At 42.2% G+C, this 27,861-nt stretch overlaps 1 protein-coding gene across 4 annotated transcripts in view; it reads right to left on the bottom strand.

Annotated features, from left to right (window-relative positions):
• EEFSEC (eukaryotic elongation factor, selenocysteine-tRNA specific) overlaps positions 1–27,861 on the bottom strand; it is a 258,417-nt gene that overhangs the window by 138,254 nt on the left and 92,302 nt on the right. For 2 of the 4 annotated variants that reach the window (XM_058566950.1, XM_058566957.1), the window contains 3 exons: positions 23,353–23,469; positions 3,877–3,973; positions 1,249–1,413 (listed from right to left, as the gene is read on the bottom strand). In XM_058566950.1, the coding sequence (XP_058422933.1) occupies positions 1,249–1,413; positions 3,877–3,973; positions 23,353–23,469 (379 nt within the window). The remainder of the gene's footprint in view (positions 1–1,248; positions 1,414–3,876; positions 3,974–23,352; positions 23,470–27,861) is intronic. The other 2 variants (XM_058566966.1, XM_058566972.1) reach the window with 1 other exon arrangement.

The following is a 27,861-nucleotide window of genomic DNA, read 5'->3' as shown; positions in this document are numbered from 1 at the left end:
ATAATGTGGGTGGACTCCATCCAATCAGTTAAAGGCCTAAATAGAAAAAGACTGACCTCCCTGGAAAAAGAGGAAATTCTGCCAGCTGACAGCCTTTGTACTCGAAACCAGCTCTTCTCTGGGTCTCCATCTTGCTGGCCTACCCTGCAGATTTTGGACTTGCCAGGCCTCACAATCACGTGAGCCAATTCCTTAAAATACATCTCTCTCTCTGTACACATGGACACATACATCCTTTCGGTTTTGTTTCTCTAGAGGACACATACCTAGTGACCCAGACAACCTCAGATTCTGTCTCAACGCAGCCCTCCAGGGAGAACTCTCAGTTAGCATGCAGACTGAATTCATTCACCTAAGGCTGTGAGTACATCCTGCAGCTGGCACTATCCTTGGCTTAGTACAGAGGGCCAAGGGTGTGCCTCTACTTCCCTGCCTCTCAGTTCCCTTGAGAACTAGAGAACTTCCCCAGACACCAGAAATCCTGGCAAGGTCTCCCTAGTTCCAACCATCCCTTGTTCCCCACCCTTTATTCCCCTTGAAGGGGAAGGGCGGTCTGGGAGGCTTTAAGTTTTTCTTCTCCAAAAAACTAAAACCATAAGAAAAGCCCACTGAACAAGGGGAATATCAAGGCCACTGGACACCTTTGAAATCAGAGCTAGGCCAGAAGTTACTGGAAGATAGGGAGACAGCCAGCTGTTCACTCTTTTCACAGGCCTTCTGAGGGATGACACAGCATCTGCTGGTGGTCACTAGGAGTGTGAAACTCATCTGGATGTTTTCCAGAGAACATGACTGGGAGACACAAGATTCTAATTGTGTTTAATTTGAAATTCTTATGGTTAAGCAAAAGGTACCCAGAAATCAGTCCCCACGTACTTGCCACCCTGGTACAGGTTGTTTGTAGAAAGGGAGGGTTTACACACAGCACCCTCACTTGTTGACCATGTGATCCTGAGGCCCCCACACCTTCTGGAGCCTCAGTTTCTCTACCTATAAAGAGTATCCACTTGGGAGGCTCATCACGGCACATCAAAGGCCTCCAATAAACGGCTGTTATTATGAGACTTAGGGAGAGTGGTAGTTTTCGAATCCAGGCAGGGCAGGAGAGAAGATGGAGCAGAGCAGAGACAGCTGGGCCAGCCTCAGGGAGCGGGCTCAGCAGGCTCAGCAGCTAGAGAGGCAAAGGGACTGTCCCCACCTCTTGCTGCTAGAGAGAGAGACCAAAAGGAAGAACAAGGTAAGACTGACCTTGAGGGCAGGAATCTCCACACTGTCGCCAAGGCTGATGGAGCCTGAAAGGATGGTCCCTGTCATCACAGTGCCTTGGCCTTTGATGGAGAAACAGTGGTCCACAGACATGAGGAACGGTCCTGAAGGGTCTCTCGTTGGGATGGAAATCTGGGACGTCAGGAGCTAGAAAAGAAATGCTGGTGCCACATCCTGTCGGGGAGAGGACCTCAATGGGGCAGGGCAGAGGAGGGCAGAGGGTGTAACCAGTGACTGGGCAAGCTGGTCCAGGAGATCAGAAACAGACAACTCCCTAATTGCACTCCAAACGTCTGCCGTGCTCTCAGCTCCTGCTCAGCACAAAGAAGAAGGGCACTTGGAGAAGCCTCCTCTGTCCTCTCCCATTGGGTATACTGAAACAGTCTCCTAACAGCCAAGCTCCAGGCCCTCCTCCCCACTGCAGCAGAGGCAGCCTGCTCCAGGACACCCTCAGTCACATCGCTCCCTGGCCTCATGTGGTTTCCCAGCCTCCTGATGCCTGAAAGATTTAAGATTCATCATCACCTAGCCCCTAGCTACCATTCAGATCTCATCTCCCGCCACTTCCCCTCTCACACCAGGCACCAGCTGCTCCAGGCCCTGGAAGTTCACTAGCTGGCTTGCCTCACCCTTCTCCTGGGTGACACAGCCTGTGGAAGGGCTTTTCTGCCCTTTTTGTATGCCTGCGTTCCCCGCCCCCTACCGCCACAACTAACACTTGTGATCCTCTGTTTATCTGTCTCCCCTCCTAGGGCTGTGAGTACTTCCAAGTATCTCCAGCAGCTGGCATCCTGCCTAAGAGGACAGCGACTGAAGGAAAAACAAAGGAGGCGGGAGAGAAGGGCTGTGCCCAGGGGCAGCTGCCTCTGTTTGGTGGGGGTGGAGGGTAGACCACTTCTCCAAGCCCCCAGCAGAGACAGAGGGACAATCTAACATCTGCCAAAGAGCCAGTGACGCCCCCTCAGTCTGTGGTTCTGCCTTTCCTTCTTTGCTGATTCTTTCCATATGCTTCCACATCAACCACCATTTTCCTCATGCCATCTATGTGCTCAGAGATGTTGTCAGAGCTAATTACCAATAAACAAATGAAAATAAATACTGCCTTATTCCTTTTATTTTGCTACTTTCTGATTTTGTTAGAGAGTAGGCTGTCAAAAAAGTATTTGGCAGTGAATATTCCAAACTCTTAGTCTTGTGATAATAATTCTTTTTAAAAAGACTAGAGACTTAAAACATGCTTGGTCTCAGATTTATGCAGAGGTTTCTTAGAGGAATCTTTCAGAGCAGGCTTTTCTGGGATTCTGCTTTAACAAAAATAACTGTCCCAGGCTCCCAGACTAGTACTCTCTGGAGTGATGAAAAAGTAACAAAAGCCTCATCCAGAAAAATGTTTGTTTTGCTAAGTTAGCAAGATGAGCACCATGTAATCGTAGAAACAGTGGCAGTGCACATGGTCACACCTGCTCTTGGCTCTGTGGATCCATGTGCAGGTGGACCCCAAAGCCAACCCCAACAACTGCCCTAGGTCTGAATCTTGGCTCCACGATGTACTCACTGTGAGACCTTGGGCAAGTTATTTAACCTCTCTGAATCTCAGACTCTTTCTTGGTAAAATGGGGATAAATAAGCCTCCCAAGGTCACTGTGATTGGTAATGATCACGTAGGAAAAGAACTTAGTACAGTGACTGGTATGCGATAATCAACATCACCATCACAGTAAACTCTGGCACCATTCTGAACACATTATACATATTAACACACTAAATCCTCACACCAACTCCACGAGTAAGTGATGCTCTTATCTTCCCTACTTTACAAGTGAGGGAACTGAGGCAAGGGAGAGCAGGTCAAGTGCCTAAGGTCAGAGAGAGAGCAGGTAGTGGGGCCATCGGGGGAACCCACCGTCCAGCCCCAGCGTCAATATACCTTGCCACTCCACCTCTCGGAGCTGCCCCAAGTGCTCAGCAGAGGGACACTGCAGTCCCGATTCTCACTGCCATCTTCATAGCAGCATCACCCCACCACCCCCACCCCACCTGCTGCCGCCCTGGCACCCTGCGGATGTCTGGGCTCCCTCCCTCTGTCCACTACCACTGAGCCTGGAGGAACGGCTGGGCCTCGGGCCCACAGCTTCAGAAGATGAAGCCTCCACCCCTTTGGTGGAGGCCACAAGGATGTAAGCTGCAGTGCCCCTGCTGCTGGGCCCATCTCCTTCACCCTGCCTCACTGGCCCCCAGCCCAGGTGGGGCCTACAGGAGGGGCTGGTACAGTCTGAAGGACATGGCCCCAGAGTTCCAGACTGGCAGGAGCTGCTATATGGAGGTGTCTGACAAGAGAAAGAAAAAAGGAAGACTTACAAGGGTGTGAACAGCTCCGCAGAGCCATGGGCTCCAGGGTGGAGGCCTTGGCTCTGTTCTGGTTTAACTGTTTGAGGGCGGTGATGGAGATTGCACTAAGGTAGGAGCAGGGAGAGGGTAAAAGGACCACCTCCGAGTCCTCTGGCTGGGGCTGCCTTTCTTTCTCTCTCTCTCCAGGCTGAGCAGGACATAAGGGGACCTGCTTGAGTAGGGCTGGGGCCAGAGGCCAACCTGGACTCAAGCTGACAGTACCTCAATGAGCTCCGAGATGCCCTGTGGAGCTTCTGTTTCAGGGGCCTCTGGTCCCCCAGGCTTGGCCGCCACAGGTATAATTGGTGCACCTCGGAACCTGCAACAGAAAACAAGTCCCATCCCAGTTACCAAGATCGTCAGCATGGACACAGAGCATGTCTGTGGAGCACCTGGCAAAGGACCAAGCATGACAGGACTTCTTTCCTTTCTTCCTTTCAAAAGCACCCAGGAAGAGGGTGTCATGGTATCCCATTTGGCAGATGACAAACTACAGGTCCCAAAGAGAAATGCCTTGTATTGAACAACAGAATTTAAAAGGGTGCCCCAGGGTTAACCTCCACCTTCAGAACCCTCCCTGAGGAAGTACCAGTGAACCTTGGTCCCCAGGCCTCTGAATAAAAGACCCCCCTGAAGAAGACCAATAAATACATAGCAGCCTCCTGAAGAGACTCAGGAAATACTGGTGACCAAAAAGCCCCTGCAGATGCACCAGGAAGCACACCTCTACCATCACAGTGTCTAACAGAGGGCACTCCTTCCAGGGCCCTCCAGAGAGCCCTGCCTCCTTAAGAAGAGATTCTTACTGTGAGTAAGCATTTATTTTTTCCATTGGGGGAAAAAAATTGGAAAAGAGAAAATAACCCACAATCCCATCATCAGGGTGTGCTTTCTTCCAACCTTGGTTTTTCCATGCATTGCCAAGGGATTATTTTTTTCATATTTTGGTTACAGTATACATACAATTTCATATCCTTCTAGTTTATTTACCATTATATCATAAAGAATTTTCTGTTGAATGATAGCAACAAGAACAATGATAATAAATTACTTGGCTGAGGCAAGCATATAACCTGGACACTTTCACTGAAACCTCACAACACCACTATGGAGTTGTCACCATTTTATAGATGAGAAATGCAGGCTTAGAAAGGCTAACTAATTTGCTCCAAGTCATTGGCTATACATCTCAGAGCTAAATTCAAACCCAGCCCATCTGACTCTAGAATCAAGGCTCACACCTCCATGTTATACTTTCACCTCCTCAGGCCTCTTCTTTCATTTTGACAGCTGCATAATAGAGCAACCCAGAATTTACATGCTTTCTCCCCTACTGTTACTCATTTAGAATATTTCAAATTTTTCACTATTACAAATAACACTGTGATAAACATGTTGATAGATAAGACAGACTTTTTTTTTTTTTTCCTTTGCCTTGGCTTTGGGATAAATTTATGGGGAATACATCTAAGACTCAACATACATTGAAAAATCAGCAAAATGGCAGAGTAAGGATACCCAAAAAGCCTCTCCTCCGTAAAAGCATTAAGAACACTGGCAAAAATTATCAGAATCAACTTTTTCAGAACTCTGGAAATTAACTAAAGACTTTCAATAATGTGTGGAACGTTTATTCAAGAAAAACAGCTGAATTTCAGTAAAATAAGAGGGCTCTGTGGAATTTTAATTTGCCCTATTCCCACCCACCCCTCCCTAACTCTGTGGTAGCCTTAATAACCAGCATCTGCAATCAGAGTGGAAACCAGCAGCCTGACAGCCACTGAAGGAGGCAGAATGAATTTGAGTTCCATCAAAGCGCCTTTCCCAGAGAACTGTCATGATTTTTCCTATGTGGCATTCCCTGGAAGACCCCACTTGCAAGGCGTTCTTTATGTGACCTGCTTTGGAGCTTGCCCAGTGCAAACAGCCTTTTCCTCAGGGGCATTTGTTGAAAATAATCAGAGGCAATTGTTTAACATCATGGCTGTCTGAGGCAGAGGATAACAGTTTGGGCAAACAACAGGCTGACCAAAAAGCTTAGAAGGAATAGCTTGGGGACTTCCATGGGAGACTTGGAAAATCTCTGACATATTCCTGGGAATCCAGAAGGCTACTTAAAGGCATTGGACTGTGGGCATGCCCAAGGCACTGGGCATGGTCAAGAAAGCCATGAGAAGACCCTAAGCTCTCATCTCTGCTTGACCTTGAGGTTCTATGCAAGCAAGAAGCGAAGGCTGAGGCAAAGTTGTCAGTTGCCTGCCTGAGCATTGAAAGCATGCCCCAACATGCACATAAAGACCTTTGGCAAAGACTCGGAGACTTACTGGTTCCAGGCATTTAAGGAAATCTCTGTCTGATCATTAGCTGACCACTAAGCTAAATAAGCAGAGGTTGGTCACACACGACTTCACAGAACTAGCTCACAAAAGTCACTAAGCAAATAACAACAACCATGGGAATGTGAGGGAAGAAGAGAATCTGATTTCTAAAATTGCCACATTATATTATTCAAAATGTCTAGTTTTCAACAAACATTCACAATACATGCAAAGAAATAAGAGTATGGCCCATACACAAGAAAAAAAAGGAATTAATAGAAATTGTTGCTGAGGAAACCCTACTAGACACAAACACTTTAAATCAGCTGTTTTAAGTATGTTCAAAGAAATAAAGGAAACCATTTCTAAAGAACTAAACAAAAGAATGAGGATAATGTCTCATCAAATAAAGAATAGCAAAAAGAGTTAGAAATTATAAAAAAGAACCAAATAGAAATTCTGGAGTTGAAAAATACAGGCTCTGGAATTTAAAAATCCACTACAGGAGGTCAATAGCATATTTCAGCAAGTAGAAGAATCAATAAACTTGAAGATAGGTCAATTGAGATTCTCCAGTCTGAGGAAAACAAAGAAAAAAGAATGAAGAAAAATGAACACAGCCTCAAAGACATGAGACATCATAAAGCATATCAACATATGCATAATAAAAATTTCAGAAAAAAAGGAGAAAAAGGGGCAAAAAGAATATCTGAATAAACTTTAAAAACTTCTCAAATTTGATGAAAAATATTAATCTGCACATCCAAGAAGCTCAATAAACTCCCAGTAAGCTAAACGCAAAGAGATCCACACCTAGACACATCATAATCAAACCGCTGAAGGCCAAAGACAAAAAGAATCTTTAAAGTAGCAAGAGAAAAGTGACTTATTCATGTACAAAGCATCCTCAATAAGACTGACAACTGATTTCTCACCAGAAATCATGGCAGCCCAAAGGTAATGAGATGATGTATTCAAAGTGCTGGAAGTAACAAAACAAAACAAAACAAAAGCAAACTCAATTAAGTACTCTATATGCAGCAAAAAATATGTTTCAAAAACGAAGGAGTGGGGCCAGCCCCGTGGCATAGTGGTTGAGTTTGGCACGCTCTGCTTTGGTGGCTCGGGTTCGCGGGTTCGGATCCCAGGCGCAGACCTACACCACTCATCAGCGGCCATGCTGAGATGGCAACCCACATACAAAATAGAGGAAAACTGGCACAGATGTTAGCTCAGCGCAAATCTTCCTCAAGCAAAAAAAAAAAAACAAAAAAAAAAAAAGACTGGCAACAGATGTTAGCTCAGGGCGAATATTCCTCAGCAAAAAAATCAATAAATAAAGGAGCATATAGAATTACCATATGACCCAGAAATTCCCTAAGTATATACCCAAAAGATCCAAAAACAAGTACTCAAACAAATACATGTACACATATGTTCACAGCAGCACTATTCACAACAACCAAAAGCTGGAAAAAGCCCAAATGTCCATCAATGCTAAGTGAAAGAAGTCAGACACAAAAGGTCACATATTGTGAGATTCCACTTATATGAAATATCCAGAATAGGCAAATCTATTGAGACAGAACACAAACTGGTGGTTCCCTGGGCTAGAGGGCAGAGAGAATAGGGAGTAACTGCTCAGTGGGTACAGGGTTTCTGAAATTAGTGGTGATGATTACATAACTCTGTACACATTAAAAGGGTGAATTTTATGGTATGTTAATTATATCTCAATTAAAAAGAAAAAACATACATTGAAAGGTTTGCTACCCTTTCACTACCACAATGAACATCTGAGATGCCTATTCTACTGCACATACATCAAAATCTCACTATTTTTACACATATCTCATTTTAATTTGTATTTCCTTAATAAGTCATATAACATTGAACTACTTCCATCTATGTCTTTACTAAATATATCTCCAGGAGACATTTCTGCACCACTTCTAGTTCTGAACTTTGCTTCCTCCAATAAGTGCCACGCTTACCTTCCCCTGACTCTAAAAACTGCCCTTAAGTGCCTCTTCGTATGTAGTGAGTGGAAGGCACAGGGTAATTTACCTACCGTACCAGCACCTGTGCTAGCAGTTTCTCACTCCTTACCTCCTCACCACAAGTTTGTGAGGTGGCTGTTATTACTCCTCCTCCCATTGTACAGAAGAGGGTCCTAAGCTTGGCTAGCTTCTGTAGCTTGCTCCTGGTCACAAACTAATGAGTGGTAGGGCTGTGATGAAAAGCCAACTCTGGGTTTGCCATCCACCTTGAAAATATCATGAGAAAGCTCCATCAGCCTGGGTTAGAGGCAGGATTGTGTCTCTTCTCCAATCCATGAGTATCTGGGAAGTGGCTGATGTTCAAAGATCAGGGAACATAATATATTTAAGCCCCATAAACAGATTAACAAAACCCTTGCCCTCTAGTAATTTATTTCTCAAACCAATGAAAGAAAGATAAATATAACTATAATTATGGTATTCAATATTCTTACAGTTTGCTATCACTTTCAAATAAAGCATTAATTTATTGTATCCTTAAAACAACCCTCTGAGAATCATTCCTTTATTCACCAAACATTAATTAAGTACTATGACACAGCACTTGGCAAAATGCTTTCATACACATCACCCCATTTAATCATCATAGTAATGACGTGAGGGACTACATCGTCATTTTAGAGATGGAGAAACTGGGGCACAGAGAGATTAAATGACTGCTAAAGGGTCACATGGGAAGTAAATGGCAGAAGCAAGGAGCCCAGAACTCTGCTCTCTGGTCCCAAAAGCCCTGTTCCAGAGCTCTGTTCTTCCCACCATGCTGGACATCCCAAGGATCACCTCCACCCTCCCTCACCAGGGACAACGACTACTCTCTCAGATGTCACTACTGGTCTTTGAAAATACAAGAATAGAAGATGGAGCCCGTTGCCGCCTACCTACCCCTTGCCCTGAGCATAGGGAAGGGAGGACCCTCCCCTATGTGGTTTCCCTGTGTTTGTGGTTGCTCTGCTCCATTCCCTTCTGCCTCTATTTCAGTGTTACCTACATACAGGACACTGGTCCTATACTCTCTTCACAAGGTTTGTCAAATCTGTGTACCACCTGAACTATTATTTTCTTAGGTTTTCTTCTTTAAAATAATTCACATTCTTACTTATATACATTTATTGAAAAACACGATTTTATATTGCTATCAAAATGGAAAACTAGTATCACTTACCACAAATAAAAGGTATAGTAGAAGCCCTCCCACCACCAGCCACTTCAAGGACGTTCATTGGCTGAGGGTCTCCACTCCCTGTGCTTCGCAAAGCCTGGGCCTGAAGCCTGGTGCACGAACACCCACGCTGGGGAGACAGCTTGAGGCTCTCAGGCCATGCTCCAGAGTCGAGCACATGCCTCACTTCCGCCTTTACCAGCTGACCTTTATGCAGAACATGAGACCTACTGCTTATGCCACAAACTTGGAAATGCCAGTTATGTGTTACTGTAATTTAATTTAGTGTCATGAAAGAACAGTGTGAAGGTAGCTGTTTCTATGAGAACTAAGTTGAATTTGCTAGAAAGATATAATAAAGGCAAATCTCTTTAAAAACTGGTGTTAAATTAGATGTGCATAAGAAAACCATAAAAGACTTCAGGAGAAGTTATGAAAACATAGAAAAATTCCTGACTCAGACTGCTTTGCAAATCTTGCTTCACTTTAAAGAAACCAAAATTGTAGGCAGTACATTAGGGTCTGGCTTATGAACTCCAGCCAGTGGGCTCATACTGGAAGAAAAGATGAGCTGGGCAGAACGTTTTTCCAGCAAGTGACAGATGTAACAAAGTCATGGAGTTCCTGTGGCAAGTGCCAGAGCAAAGAGAAGCTATCCGCTGCTCAAAAATTCACAAGAGAACTAAAGTCATTTATTGAGGTTTTCCACAGGAAATTTAACTGGAGAACACCTCTAAAACACTGCTGGAACTATTCTAATTAATAACATGCTACAAAGAGAAACAATTGCACAAAAAAGAAAGCATGCCACACCTGCACAGAAAAAAGCCAAAATGACAGTGGCTGGCTAAGGTGTGGACACTGGAACTCGCAAATTACAACTTTTTGTTACTGTCAAATCAACAAACTCTAGAGCTTTTCAAAACATAAATTCTGGGGGCCAGCCCAGTGGTATAGCGGTTAAGTTTTCATGCTCTGCTTCAGAGGCCCTGGGTTCACGGGTTCGAATCCTGGGCACGGAACAACGCACCGCTTGTCAAGCCATGCTGTGGCAGCATCCCATATAAAGCAAAGGAAGATGGGCCTGGATGTTAGCCCAGAGCCAATCTTCCTCAGCAAAAAGAGGAGGATTGGCAACAGATGTTAGCTCAGGGCTGATCTTGCTCAAAAAAAAAAAAAAAAACATAAATTCTGACCAAGAAGAAAATACAGACTATAGCTTACTCTACTGAATTCACACCAAACAAATTAATGATAACATACGGATTATAAGTGTCATTTGTGTAAAACTGAAATTATAGATGATGCAGAAATCACATATGCCTCAAAAAAACAGCACGAAGAAGAAGAGATGGGCCCAAATTCAGAATACAAAACTGCTTACACAGCCAACATGCCCCAGATGAGCCTGGACCCACCGCCAACAGTATTGTGCTAACAAGGAAGGGGAGGCACAATCCTGACAACGTTGTATGTCCCCTCGGAACAACTTCTATTATTGATATTACTAAGTAAACATGCATGTATATGTTTTAAGTTAAAATATTATATTTAAGGCATGAATGTGTCTTTTTTTATGATTCTCTGCTTTAAGAGACTTTTGATTAACCAATCACGGTACCCTTCAGGGGACATGAAATCTACTACTGTAGCTACAAAAATGAACACAAAGAAAACAAAAGAAGGCTATTAAATTCTAGCTAGATACTATTCCCTGCTGAAGGCTCAGAACCTGGTTAAAAAGTTACAGAAACACTGAAGACACAAGGGCACCAAGTTGAGACATTTTCCTAACTTAATAGAAGAGATTTAAAGATAACTGAAAAAGGAATAACTTTCTCAGATAACTCCAAGCATTCTTTTCCATTTTGTTATACTGGTAAAACATACATAACATAAAATTTGCCATCTTCACCATATTTAAGTGCACAGTTCAGTGGTATTAAACACATGTATTCTGTTGTGCAACCATCACCACTATCCATCTCCACAGCTCTTTTTACCTTGTAAAACTGAAACCCGTACCCATTAAATAGTAACTCCCCATTCTCCCCGACCCCAGCCACTGGTAACTACCACTCTACATTGTAATCCTCTCTATGATTCTGACTACTCTAAGTATCTCATGTAAGCGGAATCATACAGTATTCGTCTTTTTGTGACTGGTTTATTTCACTTAGCAAAATGTCCCCAAGGTTTATCCATTTTGTAGCATGTGTCAGAATTTCATTCCTTTTTAAGGCTGAAGAATACTCCATTGTATGTATGGACGACATTTTGTTTACCAGTTCATCCACTGACGGACACTTGGGTTGCTTCCCCTTTTGTCTATTGTGAATAATGCTGCTATGAACATGGGTGCACAAATTTCTCTTGGGGACCCTGCTTTTTGTGTGTGTGTGTGAGGAAGATTAGCCCTGCACTCACATCTGTTGCCAATCCTCCTCTTTTTTTTGCTTGAGGAAGATCAGCCCTGAGCTCACATCTGTGCCAATCTTCCTCTATTTTTCATACATGGGATGCCGCCACAGCCTGGCTGGTGAGTGATGTAGGTCCGCATCTGGGATCTGAAACAGCGAACCTGGCTGCCAAAGCGGAGCATGCGGAACTTTAACCACTCAGCTACGGGGCTGGCCCTCTGTTGATATTGTCTTTTGATGCACAAATTTTAAAAATTTTCATGAAGTCCAATTTATCTATTTTTTCTTTTGTTACCTGTGCCTTTGGTCATATCCAAGAAATCACTGCCAAATCCAATGTCTTGAAGTTTTTGCCCTATATTTTCTTCTGAGAGTTTACAGTTTTAGGTCTTATATTTAGTTCTTTGATCCATTTTGAGCTAACTTTTGTATATGGTGTTGGGTAAGGGTTCAGCCTCATTCTTTTCCATGTGATTATCCAGTTTTCCCAGCAACATTTGTTGAAAAGACTGTCCTTCCTCATTGATCTTGGCCCCTTTGACAAAATTCATTTGACCATACATGCGAGGGTTTATTTCTGGGCTCTCTATTCTATTCCATTGGTATATACATCTGTGTTTATGCCACTACCACTTAGTTTTGATTACTGTCGCTTTGTAGTAAGATATGAAATCAGGAAGTGTAAATTCTCCAGTTCTCTTCTTTTTTAAGAACGTTTTGGCTATTCGGGGAACCTTGAGACTCCATATGAATTTAAGGATGGGTTTTTCTATTTCTGCAAAAAACGTGATTGGGATTTTGATAGGGATTGTATTGAATCTGTAGATTGCTTGGGGTAGTATTGACATCTTAATGATATTAAGTCTTCCAATCCATGAACATGAGATGTGCTTCCATTGATGTATGACTTCTTTAACCTCTTCCAGCAATGTTTTATAATTTTCATTATACAAGTAGTTTACCTTCTTGGTTAAGTTAATTCCTAAGTATTCTATTCTTTTTGATGCTATTATAAATGGATTTGTTTTTGTAAATTTACTTTTCAGACCATTCATTGTTAGTGTATAGAAATGCAAATGATTTTTGCATGCTGACTTTGTATACTGCTACTGTGCTGAATTAATTTATTAGCTCTAATAAGTTTGTTTTGTGTGGAATATTTAGAGTTTTCTATATAGAAGATCATATCATCTGCAAACATAAATAATTTTAATTCTTCCATTCTAATTTGGATGCCTTTATTTCTTTTTCCTGCCTAATTGCCCTGTCTAGAACTTCTAGTACTATGTTGAATACAAGTGGCAAAAGTAGGAATCCTTGTCTTGTTCCTGATCTTGGAGGGAAAACTTTCAGTCTTTCAGCACTGAGTATGAGGTTTGCTATGGGTTTTTCATATATAGCTTTTATTATGTTGAGGTAGTTTCCTTCTCTTCCAAGTTTGTTGAGTGTTTTTATCATGAAAGGGTGTTGAATTTTGTCAAATGCTTTTTCAGCATCAACTGAGATGACCATGCGGTTTTTTGTCCCCTTCATTGTGTTAATGTGGCATATCACATGGAATGATTTTCGTACGTTGAACCATCTCTGCATTCCAGGAATAAATCCCACTTGGTTGGGGTATATAATCCTTTTAGTATGCTGCTAATTCGGTTTGCTAGTATTTTGTTTAGGATTTTTGCATCAGTGTTCATAAGGGATATTAGTTTGTAGTTTTCTTGTAGTGTCTTTATCTAGCTTTGGTATCGGGGTAATGCTGGCCTCATAGAATAGGTTAAGAAATGTTCCCTCCTCTTCAATTTTTTTGGAAAAGTTTAAGAAGGACTGGTGTTAGTGTTTTTCTTTAAATGTTAGAATTCACCAGTCAAGTCATCAGATCCGGGGCTTTTATTTGTCAGGAGATTTTTGATTACTGATTCAACCTCCTTAATAGTTACAGGTCTATTCAGATTGTCTATGTCTTCGTGATTTAGTCTTGGTAGGTTCTGTGCTTCTAGGAATTTGTCCATTTGATCTCAGTTATCCAATTTGTTGGTGTACAATTGCTCATTGTACCCTCTTATAATCCTTTTTATTTTTGTAGAATCAGTAGTAATGTCCCCATTTTCAATTCCGATTTTAGTAATTTGAGTCTTCTCCCTTTTTTTCTTAGTCCATCTAGCCAACAGTTTTTCAATTTTGTTGATCTTTTCAAAGAACCAACTTTTGGTTTCATTGATTTTCTCTATTGTTTTTCCATTTCATTTGTCTCTGCTCTAATCTGTGTTATTAACTTCCTTCTACTACCTTTGGGTTTAGTTTTTTCTTCTTTTTCTAGGTACTTAAGTTGTAAAGTTAGGTTGCTGATTTGAGATATTTCTTGTTTCTTAATGTAAGAATTTATAGCTATAAATTTCCCCCTTAGCATTGCTTTTGCTACTCCCATCGATTTGGTATGTTTTTGTTTTATTCATCTCTAAATATTTTCTAATTTCCCCCATGATTTCTTCTTTGATTCATTGGTTGTTTAAGTGAGTGTTGTTTAATTTCCACAAATTTGTGAATTTTCCAATTTTACTTCTGTTATTGATCTCTAACTATAGTCATGCACTGTATAATGACGTTTGGGTCAATGGTGAACTGTATATATGACACTGGTACCCTAAGATTAGTACCATATAGCCTAGGTGTGTAGTGGGCTACGCCATTTAGATTTATGTAAGTACACTCTATGATGTTCACACGATGAAATCAACTAATGACGCATTTCTCAGAACATATCCCATCATTAAGCAACACATAACTGTACATCCTATTGTGGTTAGAAAAAATACTTTGTATGATATAATTTTCTTAAATCTATCAAGATTTCATTTGTGGCCTGACACATGGTCTATCTTGGAAAATGTGTACTTGAGAAGAATGTGTATGCTGTTATTGTTGGGTAGACTGTTCTGCGTATGTCTGTTAGATCTAGTTGGTTTACTGGATCTAGTTGGTTTATTGGATTGTTTAAGTCCTCTATTTCCTTACTTATCTTATGTCTGGTTGCTCTATCCACTATTGTGAGTGGGGTATTGAAATTTCCAACTATTATGAAACTGTCTATTTCTACCTTAATTCTGTCAGTTTTTGCTTCATATATTTTGATGGTCTGTCATGAGGTACATACATGTTTATAATTGTTATATCGTCTTGCTGAAACTTTTATTACTATATAATGCCCTTCTTTGTCTCTTGTAAACTTTTTTAATTTAAAGTCTATTTTTCCTAATATTAGTATAGCTACTCTTGCTCTCTTTTGGTTACTATTTGCATGAACTATTTTTTTCCATCCTTTCACTTTCAATCTGTTTGTGTATCTGGACCTAAATTGAGCCTCTAGTACACAGTACATAGTTGGATAATGTTTTTGTCTATTCTGCCAATCTCTGTCCTTTAATTGGAGAGCTTAATCCATTTACATTTAAAGAAATTACTAATAAGGAGGGACTTACTTCTGTCATTGTGCTATTTGTTTTCTGTATGCCTGATAGCCTTTTTGTCTCTTTTCTTGCATTACTGTCTTTCGTGTTGATTTTTTGTAGCAAAATGTTTACATCCCTTCTCATTTTCTTTTGTATATATTCTATAGCTATTTTCTTTATGGTTAACATGGAGATTACATTTAGCACCCTAAAGTTATAACACTCTAATTTTAATTTATACCAGTTTAACTTCAATAACACAAAAGAACTCTGCTCTTTTACAGCTCAGTCCCCATCGCTTTTCATTATTGATGTCACAAAATTACCTCTTTATACACTGTGTGCCCAAAAACATAAACTAACGTTTTAAATGCATTAGTGTCTCAAATTATGTAGAAAACAAAATGTGGAGTTATGAACTAAAGTTATAATACTAGCTTTTAGACAAATAATTGTTTTGTTTTTTATATGTATCAGTCTCTTATAGTACGTAGAAAAAACAAGTGGAGTTACAAACTATTTTTACAATAATGTTAGCTTTGATAATTGCCCATGTATTTACCTTTATTGAGATCTTTATTTCATCATTTCACTCTGCAAGACTCTCTCCAGCATTTCTTGCAGGCAGATCTAGTGGTAGTGAGCTCCCTCAGCTTTTGTTTATCTGGGAATGTCTTAATTTCTTCCTCACTTTTCAAGGACAGTTTTGCTGGACATAGGATTCTTGGTTGGTGGGTTTTTTTTCTTTTAGCACTTTGTATATACAGGCCCACTACTTTCTGGCCTCTGTAGTTTATGATGAGACATCTACTGATGATTTTATTGAAGATCCCTTGTTGTGACTAGCCACCCTTCATTGCTTTCAAGATTTTCCCTTCGTCTTTGTCTTTTGAAAGTTTGATTACAATGTGTCTCAGTGTGGGTCTCTTTTAGTTCATTTTACTTGGAGTTCGTTGAGCTTCTTGAATGTTTACATTGTCTTTAATAAAACTTGGGAAGTCTTCAGCCATTATTTCTTCACATATTCTCTCTGCCCTTTTCTCTCTCTCTTCTCCTGGGACTCCCACAATGTGTATGTTGGTCCACTTAATTGTGTTCCACAGGTCACTTAGACTCTGTTCACTTTTCTTCAATACTTTTTCTTTCTGTTCCTCAGACTTGATTATTTCTGTTGTCCTATCTTCAAGTTTGCTAATTCTTTCTTCTGCCTACTCAATTCTGCCTTTGAATCCCTCTATTAAATTTTTTATTTAAGTTATGGTACTTTTCAGTTCCAGAATTTCTGTTTTGCATCTTTTTAGGTTTTCTATTTCTTGTCCCATTTGTTTTGGACTGCCAATTCAGTTTGGTTGTTCTGTCTTATGATTCTTCTAGTTTTCTCTTTGTTTATCATATGTGGTTTTAATTTGATTATTTGTTTAGTGGTTACCTTGAGGTTTGGGTGAAAAATCTTCTGTATGAGATAGTCCATTATCTGATAGCCTCCTATTTCCTTATACTAAGTCAATTCAGTCACTTTCCTCTTCCCCTTCTAAGTTGTTCTTGTTATACCTTATTCTATCTTGTGTTGTGGCTGTGTGTTTACAGTGATGAGGTTAAATTTATTTTTGGTGAATTTCTTCCTTTGATCTTTGAGTTTAGTATTTAAGTGGTTGCTAACCTATTCCGGTAAAGATCTACTATTTCTCTGATTTTGTCTACCTACTTTTCTCCTTACTCCAAGCTTTGTGTTCCCTTTCTCTTCTTGTTTTCAGGCCTGAGGGCCTTCTTGAGTATTTCTTGTAGTGGCGGTCTCGTGGCCATGAACTCCCTTAGCTTTTGTTTATCTGGGAGAGTTACTATTTCTCCATCATATTTGAAGGATATTTTTGCTGGATAGAGTATTCTTGGCTGAAAGTTTTTGTCTTTTAGTATTTTGAATATATCATTCCAGTCTCTTCTAGCCTGAAAAGTTTCTGTTGAGAAATCCGCTGAGAGCCTGATGGGAGTTCCTTTGTACGTTATTTTTTGTTTTTGTCTAGCTGCCCTTAATATTGTTTCTTTGTCGTTGACCCTGGCTAGCCTTACCACTAGGTGTCGTGGTGAAGGCCTTTGTCTGTTAATATATATAGGAGTCCTGTTGGCTTCGCTTACTGGTATTTCCTGCTCCTTCCCCAGATTTGGGAAATTTTCAGCTATTATTTCCTTGAATAGGCTCTCTGTTCCTCTTTCCCTCTCCTCTCCCTCAGGAATACCTATAATTCTTATGTTACATTTTCTAATAGAGTCCGATATTTCTCGGAGTCTTTCTTCATTTCTTTTTAGTCTTAGTTCTCTCTCTTCTTCCATCTGGAGTATATCTGTATTCCTATCCTCTAAAGTACTAATTCTTTCCTCCATATTGTCAGCTCTGTTCTTTAAAGATTCCAGATTCTCCTTTATCTCCTCCATTGTGTTCTTCATCTCCATCAGCCCTGATAGGTTTTTCTTTATGATTTCAATCTCTTTTGTGAAGAAACTCCTAATCTCATTTAATTGTTTGTCTGTGTTGTCTCGTATTTCGTTGAGTGTTTTTATGATAGCTATTTTGAAATCTCTGTCATTTAGTTTATGGATTTCTGTGTCTTCGGGGTTGATTTCTGGGTGCTTGTCATTTTGTTTCTGGTCTGGTGATTTCATATATTTTTGCATTGTGGTTCCTGTGTTGGTTTTGATTTTCCTCATCCTGGAAGTCTCTGGTTGCAATTTCCACCTGCCGCCACTGTGTGGTGGTAAAGGGCTGTGTAGTCTAAGCCCCCTGCGCTCTGCCCCAGTTTTTCTGCTGCGATCCGCAGTTTTGTTTTGTTTTGTTTTGTTTCTTTTCCCCACTGCGATCCACGGGTCCAGTCCAGTTTATTCAGGTCTGCCTCGGACCGCTAGATCTGGTCGAGCTGCAGACTCCGGGTTGCAGGGAGGGGGGAGCTCTCTTTTGCCCTCTGGGTCCCTGACGTGGGAGGCTTCTCGTTTGCCCCTCTTTATCCGCTCTCTGGGTTGCTCAGATGTTGATGGTAGCCCTGTGGCTCCTCTGAGCCCTCTGTGCGGGAGTTTCCCACTGGCTGAGAGCGCCCGAAGAGCTACAGTTTCCCGCCGAGGGCCGCCCCTCCCCCCTCTCTGGGAGCCACGCGGACCGGATCGCTGATCTGATGGGGAGGGAGTGGAGTTCTCCTTACCTCTCCCCGCTTCCTCCGGGGGCCCAGCACGTTCCGCTCTCAGATGTGCGGCAGTGTGGATCCCTCCGCTCCAGCTTTTGACTGTCTGGGATTCCGTTGTTGGTCTGTGGCTGTTACTTTTGTTGTATTTTGTGGGGGAAGAATTCACGGGAAAGCTCACTCCGCCATGATGCTGACGTCACTAGCCTAGGTTTTCTATTTCTTTATTGATATTTCCATTTTGTTCACACATTGTTTTCTTGCTTATCTCCACATTTTCCTTTACTTCTTTGAGCACCTTAAGACAGCTATTCTAAAGTCTTTGTCTAGTATATCTGCCCTCAGGTCTTTTTCAGGGACAGTTTCTATTAATTTATTTTTTCTTCCTTTGATTGGGCTATACTTTCCTGTTTCTTTATATGCTTTGTGATTTTTGTTGAGAACTGGACATTTGAGTCTAATAATATGGTAACTATGGAGATCAGATTCTCTCCCTTCCACAGGGTTTTTTGTTTATTGTTGTTATTATTGTTTTTTTTTTTTTTTTTTATTTGAATGTTGTAGGCCATCTCTGTGTTGAGAATCAGCCCGAGGTATAAACTTAAGGTCTTCGCAGGTCTTGTCTGAGCATCTTATCCCCAGGCATGCATGCTCACTTTCTAATTTTCCCTGTATATGCAATTGTTTCTGAATAACCTAGTCTTTAATGTCTGACTCCTGACAGAGGGAAAAAAAAAAATGAAGGGGCTAGTAAAAAGGGTACTGGTCCTTTAAATCCCCTGAAGTCATTCAGCCAGAGGGCGAGGGGCTTGCAACAACGGGAGGAGGTGCAAAAACAATGGCTGCCTGCCTGTTTGTCTGCACCTCTGTGACCAGAAGCAGCAACCAGTGATCAGAGAGCACAGATCCCTGATATTGGGAGGACAGGGTCCTTTTTACCCACTCCAGCTCCCTTGAGCTGTGTGCAAACTGCTCCAGGAACACATGCACAGGGGCCTACCACAGGCTGACAGGCTGGGGAAGGGTAGGTGCTACTGTGCTATGAGCTGAAATTGACCAGAATTAACTGCAATTTACCAAGTCTGCCTTCACCTGGAAGTTGCAAGTCTTCCATAGATTCCAGAGTTCCATCAGACAGGTTCCGCCAGTGCAATTGTTGAGGAGGTAGGAGACAGATTCTTGGTGCTTCTTACTCCACCATCTTCCCAGAATCCTCCCCATGCATTTTTGCCACATCCAAGTACAACCCCAGGCTCCTCTTGCCTGACATGTGGTGTGAGTTCCTCACTCTGAGTAATATTGCCTTCTTCATCTTCCTCAAGACTCTCAGCCATTCTCTCACATTTCCCCACCGTGGTGCCCAATGGGAAGCAGGGCGAAGGACCAAGTCCAAGAAGAGACAACGGAAGGGAGGAGTCTAAGAAAGAATCCACTGCCACCCAGTCTCCCTGCCATGTCTAAAGGAACTGCCCTGTCTGACCATTCCCATCCCCCAGCCTCCCTTCACCAGCCCCTCCAGTCTCATCTCTGGACTCATGACTGCTGCCTTTCTACATTCCCAGATTTCTCTCCTCTTGGGGGAAAAACCCTTTTGCTTGATACACCTCCCCCGGCCCGCCGCCGCCACTTTTGATCAACACCCAATTTCTGTTTCCACTCACCCTTCAAAATGAATGCCACTTCTGCTTACTCACCAGGAGCTTATGCCTGTTTCCTTACAACATCACTTCAATCTCCTTCCCTTTCAAGCCAAGGGACATTTACTAAGCATCTCTTCTGTGCCAAGCTCCACAGAGGGTGCACAACAAACAAACAAAGAGCTCCCAGAGCAATGGGGCATGAGGGGCTGGGGCACCGACTGAGGGCACCAACTATGTGCAACAGAAAGAGGAAAAGAGGAGGGGCAAAGAACAGAACTAAGTTCCTGAAGATCAACAGCAACTCTCCAGTAGTCAAGTCTATGTTCTTCTCTCAGACTCTCTTCCCCACTGTGACATCTGACCCAAAGGACCATCAAACAGCCGGCTCCTCACCCTTCTTACCCACCACTCTAAACTTTTATTCCATGGCCCCTAACTATCCTTTGCCTCCTTGAGAAGTCTTTCTTCTGCCTCTATCCATTGTTGGTCTCTCCCAAGAGCTCCCTGAGAGCCCAGCTTTTCTCCCCCTGGACTGCTGTCCACCAGGAGCTCCCTGCACTCTGATGACCTGCACTAAGGCTCCTCTGTGGATCATTCCCAAATCTGTGTCTTCAGCCAGGACCCCTTTTAAGCACTCTAGTCTTATCCTATCATGTATGAGCAAGTGGCTTCCCCACCCTAGCTTCCTGGTTCCTGATCATGGGACGATATTCCTCTGGTCTCTGGAATCATCGCTGGCTGCATAATCACCAATGTCTTCATCAGTCGCTGCATCTGGTCAGTTCTTCTTTTGGGATCTGGCTCCAATCCATCCTCTGATTTTGATGCTCAATAAAGTCCACGCTGGGTCAGGTCCTTATCACCCTAGGCCACCCAACAGCTCTCCAAAGTCTGAGCACGGCCCTGTTCCAGGCACCAGCTGCAGCTACGATGACCTTCCAGCAGCACCACTTTAAGGCATTAGTCTTCTCCCCTCCACACATTCAGGGGCTCCCTGACTGTCCCAGGATGAAGCCCAGCATCCAGGCTGGTTCACAAGGCCCTCTATGGCCTGCCCCAGCCTCCTCACACTGACTCATCGCACCAAACCCTCTGGAAATACAGGTAAAAACTCAAGCCCTTGCCTAGCATCAAACTACTTCCACTGTTGCCCTAACCTCCTTACTCTCCTCTGCCTATCCAAATCTAACCCAGGTGACAGGCGACCTGAGGCAAGGCACAGAGGGTGGGACTTTGAGCAAGAAACCTAGGACTAATTTCCAATCCACAGCTGACTTAAGTTATTCCACCTCACTCAGCCTCCATTTCCCTAACAGGAGATAGCATGACCTACACTGCAGGGTTGTCTCCTATACCAAGCAAGTTCATGTGTGTAAAAGTGCTGTGGGGAGCCTGGAAACAGCTCCTAGAACCAGGACAGCTGCCAGCCGCCTGCATCCCTTCTGAGTGGTCAGTGCCATGACCTCCATCACATATTTTGAAACTCACTCCTGCTTAGTTATTACTTGCCCTTCTAAAACCAATTCAAATTCCTGACTCCCCAGGCCGGAAGCAAATTCCCTTTCCTCGGAAGCCCCCATGCTGCTCTAAAGAAGCCACTTCAGGTCTAGTCTGTAACTGCAAGGAAAATCTCCCACTGTTACTTCCTCCATCGGTTAGTCTTTCCTGCCCAACTGCACAGTACACTCCTTAGAAGCGCGGGGGCGGGGGGGGGGGGGTGCTCAGTCCAGGTGGTCTTTTGACTCCACACCACACTGCTCCTGGCCTGTCTGAGGGTGAGCACTTAAAGAAAATCAGATATATACTTTTTTAAGATGAGAGGAAGTAACTCTGAGAAACTGGAGTTCCCTAAAGAGCAAGTTAAATAATCTTAGGAGCCATTGGGTGCCCAAAGGTCAATGTGACAAGATGATGCAAGTTCACGGGGGAGATTCCAAACAGGGCCTAAGACCCACTCACCAATCAACTCCAGAGCAGCTCAGATAGACCGTGCTGCCCCTGCAGAAATGGCAGGACTTAGATATTTCCCTTGAGAAGGGCAACACCCAGAGGGAGAGAAGAGAGTTTGGAGAGGGAGGGAGGGAGGAAAAAGAAAAGGAATAGTCAGGAGAGAGAAGGGAAGACATAAAAACACTGAGGAAGAGAGACAGAGAAGAAAAGAAACACGAGAAAAAGCAAGAAAAGGAGCTGACGGCTGAGCGCCTGCTCTGTGCCAGCACTGTGCTACGTGCTCTCCATGTGATCTCAACACCCCAGAAGCAGGGGCTCCGACCCCTATTTTCAGAGAAGCCAAGTGACTTGCCCGGGGCTGCCAGGGGGCCCAGGGAGTAAGTGGCTGCTCTGTAGGAGTCCAGAGTCTAGGCCTCTCCCACGGAGGAGGAGAGGGTGAGAGGAAGAGTCCGTTCTCAGTCCAAAGGGAGGGCTCTAGCCACAAAAATCAGCGAACCAGGATCCAACCACGAGCCAGGGCCCAGTACACGTGCATCGTCTCTGCTTACGCTCCATGAGCCTGAGGCCCAGAGGGAGAGAGAAGGGTAAAAGCATGCACTGAGAATTCCAGCAATTAACCATAAAGCTTTGGAAATTCAATTATTTTTTATCCAAACCCTTTTGGGCAATGTATTGTAACAAAACATAAAGGCCTGTTAGGCTGGAGGTTTGGCCCTTTCCCAGGCTCAAGAGAAGCTGGCCTTGCTGACTCCCTGAACATGCCGCACACTGGGGCATCCTGGCTTCTGGCAGCAGAAATAGAGTTCAGCAGCCCCCAGGGGCACTGGAGGCCCCTCCTGTTCCACATTTCAGATCTAGGCTGGTGTCTGGGTTCTAGGAGCAGAAGGGGCTCCAAGCAGAGATGTCAGAAAGAGCCCTGAGCCTGGCCCCACAGCTTAGCAGTGCAGGCAGGAGCTGATCTGGAGCACATCCAAGCACTTCTCCTGTTCCCAGCACCCCACCACCTCCTCCAGACCCCTCGCAGCTGTGCCGTCACGGTACAAGCAGGCTCAGACATGCTGACTGTGCACGCAGGCTGACCTTCATTAACACACAAAAATGATTTCAGATAAGTAAAAAAACAATGCGTGTGTATATGGATGTATAACTCATGTAAAAGAAATAAACCAATAGAGTATAAATTTTAGGTTTGGAATAGTAGAATTCAAAATAGCCAATATTTATTATGCCTTATTTTTCTCACCAGTCAAGCCAGATACAAAAACTACTCCTGGGATAACTGTGAGGATCTGATTGATTGAATATAGGAAATCTCTAGTACAGTGCCAAGCACACAGTAGGTGCTCGACATGTTACAGCTGTTGTTACTAAGCACCTACTATGCGCCAGGTTCCATGTCAACACTCCCTCATTACAAATGCTGTGTGGCTGAACTTATCAGCTCCCATTTTACAGAGGAAAAAATATCAACTCAGAGAGATACAGTGAGTTGCCCAAGACCACAGAGCTAGTCAGCCTCAAAGCTAGTTTGGAATGCACACCTTGTAAGAAGAGCCAGCTCCACAGCAGCCAAATCACAGGATTTGGCATTCCACCAGATCCCAGGAGGGAGGCAGGGCCAAGGGAACCCCGAGTGGGCTCTAAGCAGACGGCCTTGGCTAAAACAGAAACGAGAAAATAGAAAGTGTGTTAAAAGGAGAAGGAAACACAGACGGAATCTGGGAGAACGATGCATCAAGGATGGTGTCAGATGATAACATTTATTGAAAAAATAAACAGAAAAGCCTAGAACACAGAACAGTGTCAATATTGTGATAACAACTACCTCAAATTATGTCCATGTGTGAAAGACTGACAGGGACCCTAGAGCAAAAAACACTTTAATTTGATGCATTGGGAAGATTGTGGGTACATTTTTATCTTCTGTTTTGATTTCTGTTAACATTGATAAATGCTTATGCAAGAATAATTTTAAATGCTTTCAGAGATAAGGAAATCACAAAGAAAAACAATCAAAGAGTTTGACTACATAAAGTTAGAAACTTCTGCACATCAAAAAAAAAGCAACTAAAATGGAAAGACAAACAACAAATACTAAAGACTTATTTGTAGCAAATATGACAGGCAAAGGGTTAATTAATAACAACATCTATATTATTAATATTAAAAACTCCTGGGGGCCAGCCCCACGGCATACTGGTTAAGTTCTGTGTGGTCTGCTTCAGTGGCCCCAGTTCACGGGTTCAGATCCCGGGCACGGACCTACACTACTCATCAAGCCATAATGTGGTAGTGACCCGCATACAAAATAGAAGAAGATTGGCACAGATGTTAGCTCAGGGCTAATCTTCTTCAAGCAAAATAAAGAGGAAGATTGGCACAGATGTTAGCTCAGGGCTAATCTTCCTCAGCAAAACAAACAAACAAACAAAAAAACTCCTGAAAATCAAAAAGAAAGCATTAAAATCACAAAGAGGCAAGTAGACAAAATATACGGGCATAATTCAAACACACAAAGGCACAACTGTTTAATATACTTAAGGAAAAATGTTCAATCTCACATATGAAAACGAGTAAAATACCATTCCTATTCTACTAAGTTTCAAATATATCTTAAAATTAGAAACCAAAGTCAGCTGCTGACACCTGTGTAAAATGGTACAAACTCTTTGGAAAAGAATATGGTAATGTGCAACAAAAGGTTTAAAAGTGTTCATGCCCCCTGATCCAGTAATCTCACACCTGGGAACCTCTCATGAGGAAGAAGCTGAAACTACCAAGTGTAATGATGGTCAAGGATGTCCACCGCAGGGTTATCTATCTATAAGGAGCACAACTTAAGCCAGTCTCAAGGTCAACAACGGAGTGATGGTTACATGAAGAACTGCTATGTAAAAGGTTAAGCAATAAAAGCAGAAACCAATAATGTAAATACCTCATGATTACCATTATATGTTTGGGGGAGAATTGAATTCAGCAAAGTTGCAGGGTACAAAATCAACATATAAATATCAGTTGTGTTTCTACACACCTGCAAAAACAATCTGAAAAGGAAATTAAGAAAGGAATTCCGGGGCCGGCCCGGTGGCGCAAGCGGTTAAGTGCGCGCGCTCCGCTGCGGCGGCCCGGGGTTCGCTGGTTCGGATCCCGGGCGCGCACCGACGCACTGCTTGGTAAGCCATGCTGTGGCGGCGTCCCATATAAAGTGGAGGAAGATGGGCACCGATGTTAGCCCAGGGCCGTCTTCCTCAGCAAAAAAAAAGGAGGAGGATTGGCGGATGTTAGCTCAGGGCTGATCTCCTCACAAACAAACAAAAAAAAAAAAAAGAAAGGAATTCCATTTATAATAACATCTAAAAGAATTAAATACTTAGAAATAAATCTAACCAGGGAGGTGAAAGACTTGTTTACTGAAAACTACAAAACACTGATACAACAAATTAAAGAATATCTAAATAAATGGAAAGTAATCCATGTTCATGGACTGTAAAACTTAATACTTTTAACATGTCCATGCTACCCAAAGCAATTTACAGGTTAAATGCAATCCCTATCAAAATTCCAACAACCATTTTTTGCAGAAATGGAAAAGCAGATCCTCAAATTCATATGGAATTGCAAGGGGCCCCAAATAGCCAAAATAACCTTGAAGAAGAAGCATCAAGTTGGAGGACTCAACTTCCTGACTTTGAAACTTACTACAAAGGTACAGTAAACAAAGCAGCGTGGTACTGGTATAGGCACAGACACAGAGAGCAATGGAACAGAATAGAAAACCCAGAAATAAACCCACACGTACATGGTCAATTGACTTTTAACAAGAGTAAAAGGGGAAAAGACAGTCTTTTCAAGAAATGGTGCTGGGAAAACTGGATAATCACATGCAAAAGAATGAGGTTGGGCCCTAACTTATACCATATATAAAAATTAAGTAAAAATGGATCAAAGACCTAAACTTAAGAGCTAAAACTACAAAATTATTAGGGAAAAAATTGGGGAAAATCTTCAAGACATTGGATTTGGCAACAATTTTATGGACATGATACCAAAAGCACAGGTAACAAAAGAAAAAAATAAATAAATTGGATTTCATCAAAATTGAAAACTTTCGTGCATCAAGGGATATGATCAAGAAAGTGAAAACACAACCTACAGAATGGAAGAAAACATTTGCAAATCATGTATCTGACAATGGATTAATGTCCAGAATATATAAAGCACTTGTACAACTCAACAGCAACAACAAAAACAACCGGATTGGGCAAAGGACTTGAAGAGACATTTCTCTAAAGAAGATATACAAATGGACAATAAGCATATGAAAAGATACTCAACACCATTAGTCATTATGGAAATGTAAGGCAAAACCACAATGAGGGCCGGCCCGTGGCTTAGCGGTTAAGTGCGCGCGCTCTACTGGCGGATCCTGAGTGTGCACCCACCCACCGCTTGTGCTGAGGCCGCGTCCCACATACAGCAACTAGAAGGATGTGCAGCTATGACATACAACTATCTACTGGGGCTTTGGGGGAAAAAAAAAGGAGGAGGATTGGCAATAGATGTTAGCTCAGAGCCGGTCTTCCTCAGCAAAAAGAGGAGGGTTAGGACAGATGTTAGCTCAGGGCTGATCTTCCTCACAAAAAAAAAAAACCCACAATGAAATACCACTTCATTCCTACTAGGATAACTACCAGAAAAAGGAAAATAAGTGTTGGAGAAGATGTGGAGAAACTGGAACCCTAACACATTGCAAGTAGGAATGTAAAACGGTGCCTCCACTGTGGGAAAGAGTTTGGTGGCTCTTCAAAAAATTAAACATAGAACTACCATATGACCCAGCAATTCCAATCCTAGGTATATACCCAAAGGAACTGAAAGTAAGGACTTGAATAGATATTTGTACACCAATGTTCACAGCAGCATTATTCACAATAACCAAAAGGAAACAACCCAAGTGTCCATCAACAGATGAATGGATAAATAAAATATGGTATATACACACAATAGAATACTATTCACCTATAGAAAGCAGTGAAATTCTGACACATGCTACAACATGGATGGACCTTGAAAGCATTATGCTAAGTGAAATAAGCCAGACACAGAAGACCAAATATTGTATGATTCCATTTATATAAGGTATCTCAAATAGGCAAATTTATAGAGACAGAAAGCAGAATAGAGGTTGCCAGGGGCTGGGACCAGGGGAGACAAGGGGAGTTACTGTTTAATGGGTACAGAGTTTATCTTGGGGATGATGAAAAAGTTTTAGGTATAGACAGTGGTACTGGGTACACAGCTTTGTAAATGTGTTTAATGCCACTGAATTGTACATTTACAAATGATTAAAATAATAAACATTATGTTATATATATTTTACTATAATTTTAAAAATGGGGAGGAAAGGGAGGGCAATACTATGCATGACGAAAAGACAGGAATGAAATAAACCAAAATGTCAGCAGCTGCTATTTTGAAAAAAGAAATCTTTGGGTGGTCTCTTCTTTCTTTTAATCACTTTTCTCTATTTTCCAAATTTTCTTTCAATTATTCTTTGGATAGAAAAAAAAACTTTTATGTTTTTAATACTTTTCAGGTTTTGATATGTACATAGTTCACCAGTCCAAATTTTTCCTTTCTAGAGAGAAAGTTTCTTCACACTTGGACCAGCATTTACAAAGGACTTACTTAACAACGGACCATAAGAAAAGGAAATAGTCACTTAAAATGATTTAAAGAAGTTCTTTGCTGCATGGAGGTAAAAGCTAACGTTCTCTTAAGACGTAATCCCACTTAGCCTGGCTGAGGCCCACTGGGTCCACTAACTACAACCCACCAGGGCAGCAATCCTTTCCTTTATCTGAGTTTCTCTTCCAGCCCCCTAGGCACGGAAGGAGGAGAGGAGAGGCTTCAAAGGCCTCTGGATGTGTGATAAAGTCTGTAATTTGACCTTCAACCAATAAATTAAAATAGGAATAGTAATTTAAACATGCAAGTGAGAACTTTCCTTAAATTTAACTAATAGAAATAGTTAATATACCCTTAAGAGT

This window comes from Diceros bicornis, chromosome 2 (genome assembly GCF_020826845.1).
Source record: "Diceros bicornis minor isolate mBicDic1 chromosome 2, mDicBic1.mat.cur, whole genome shotgun sequence".
In the NCBI taxonomy this organism is placed as follows: Eukaryota; Metazoa; Chordata; class Mammalia; order Perissodactyla; family Rhinocerotidae; genus Diceros; species Diceros bicornis.
Note: the sequence above shows the minus strand (reverse complement) of the source record. Positions and strands in the feature narration are given on the sequence as shown.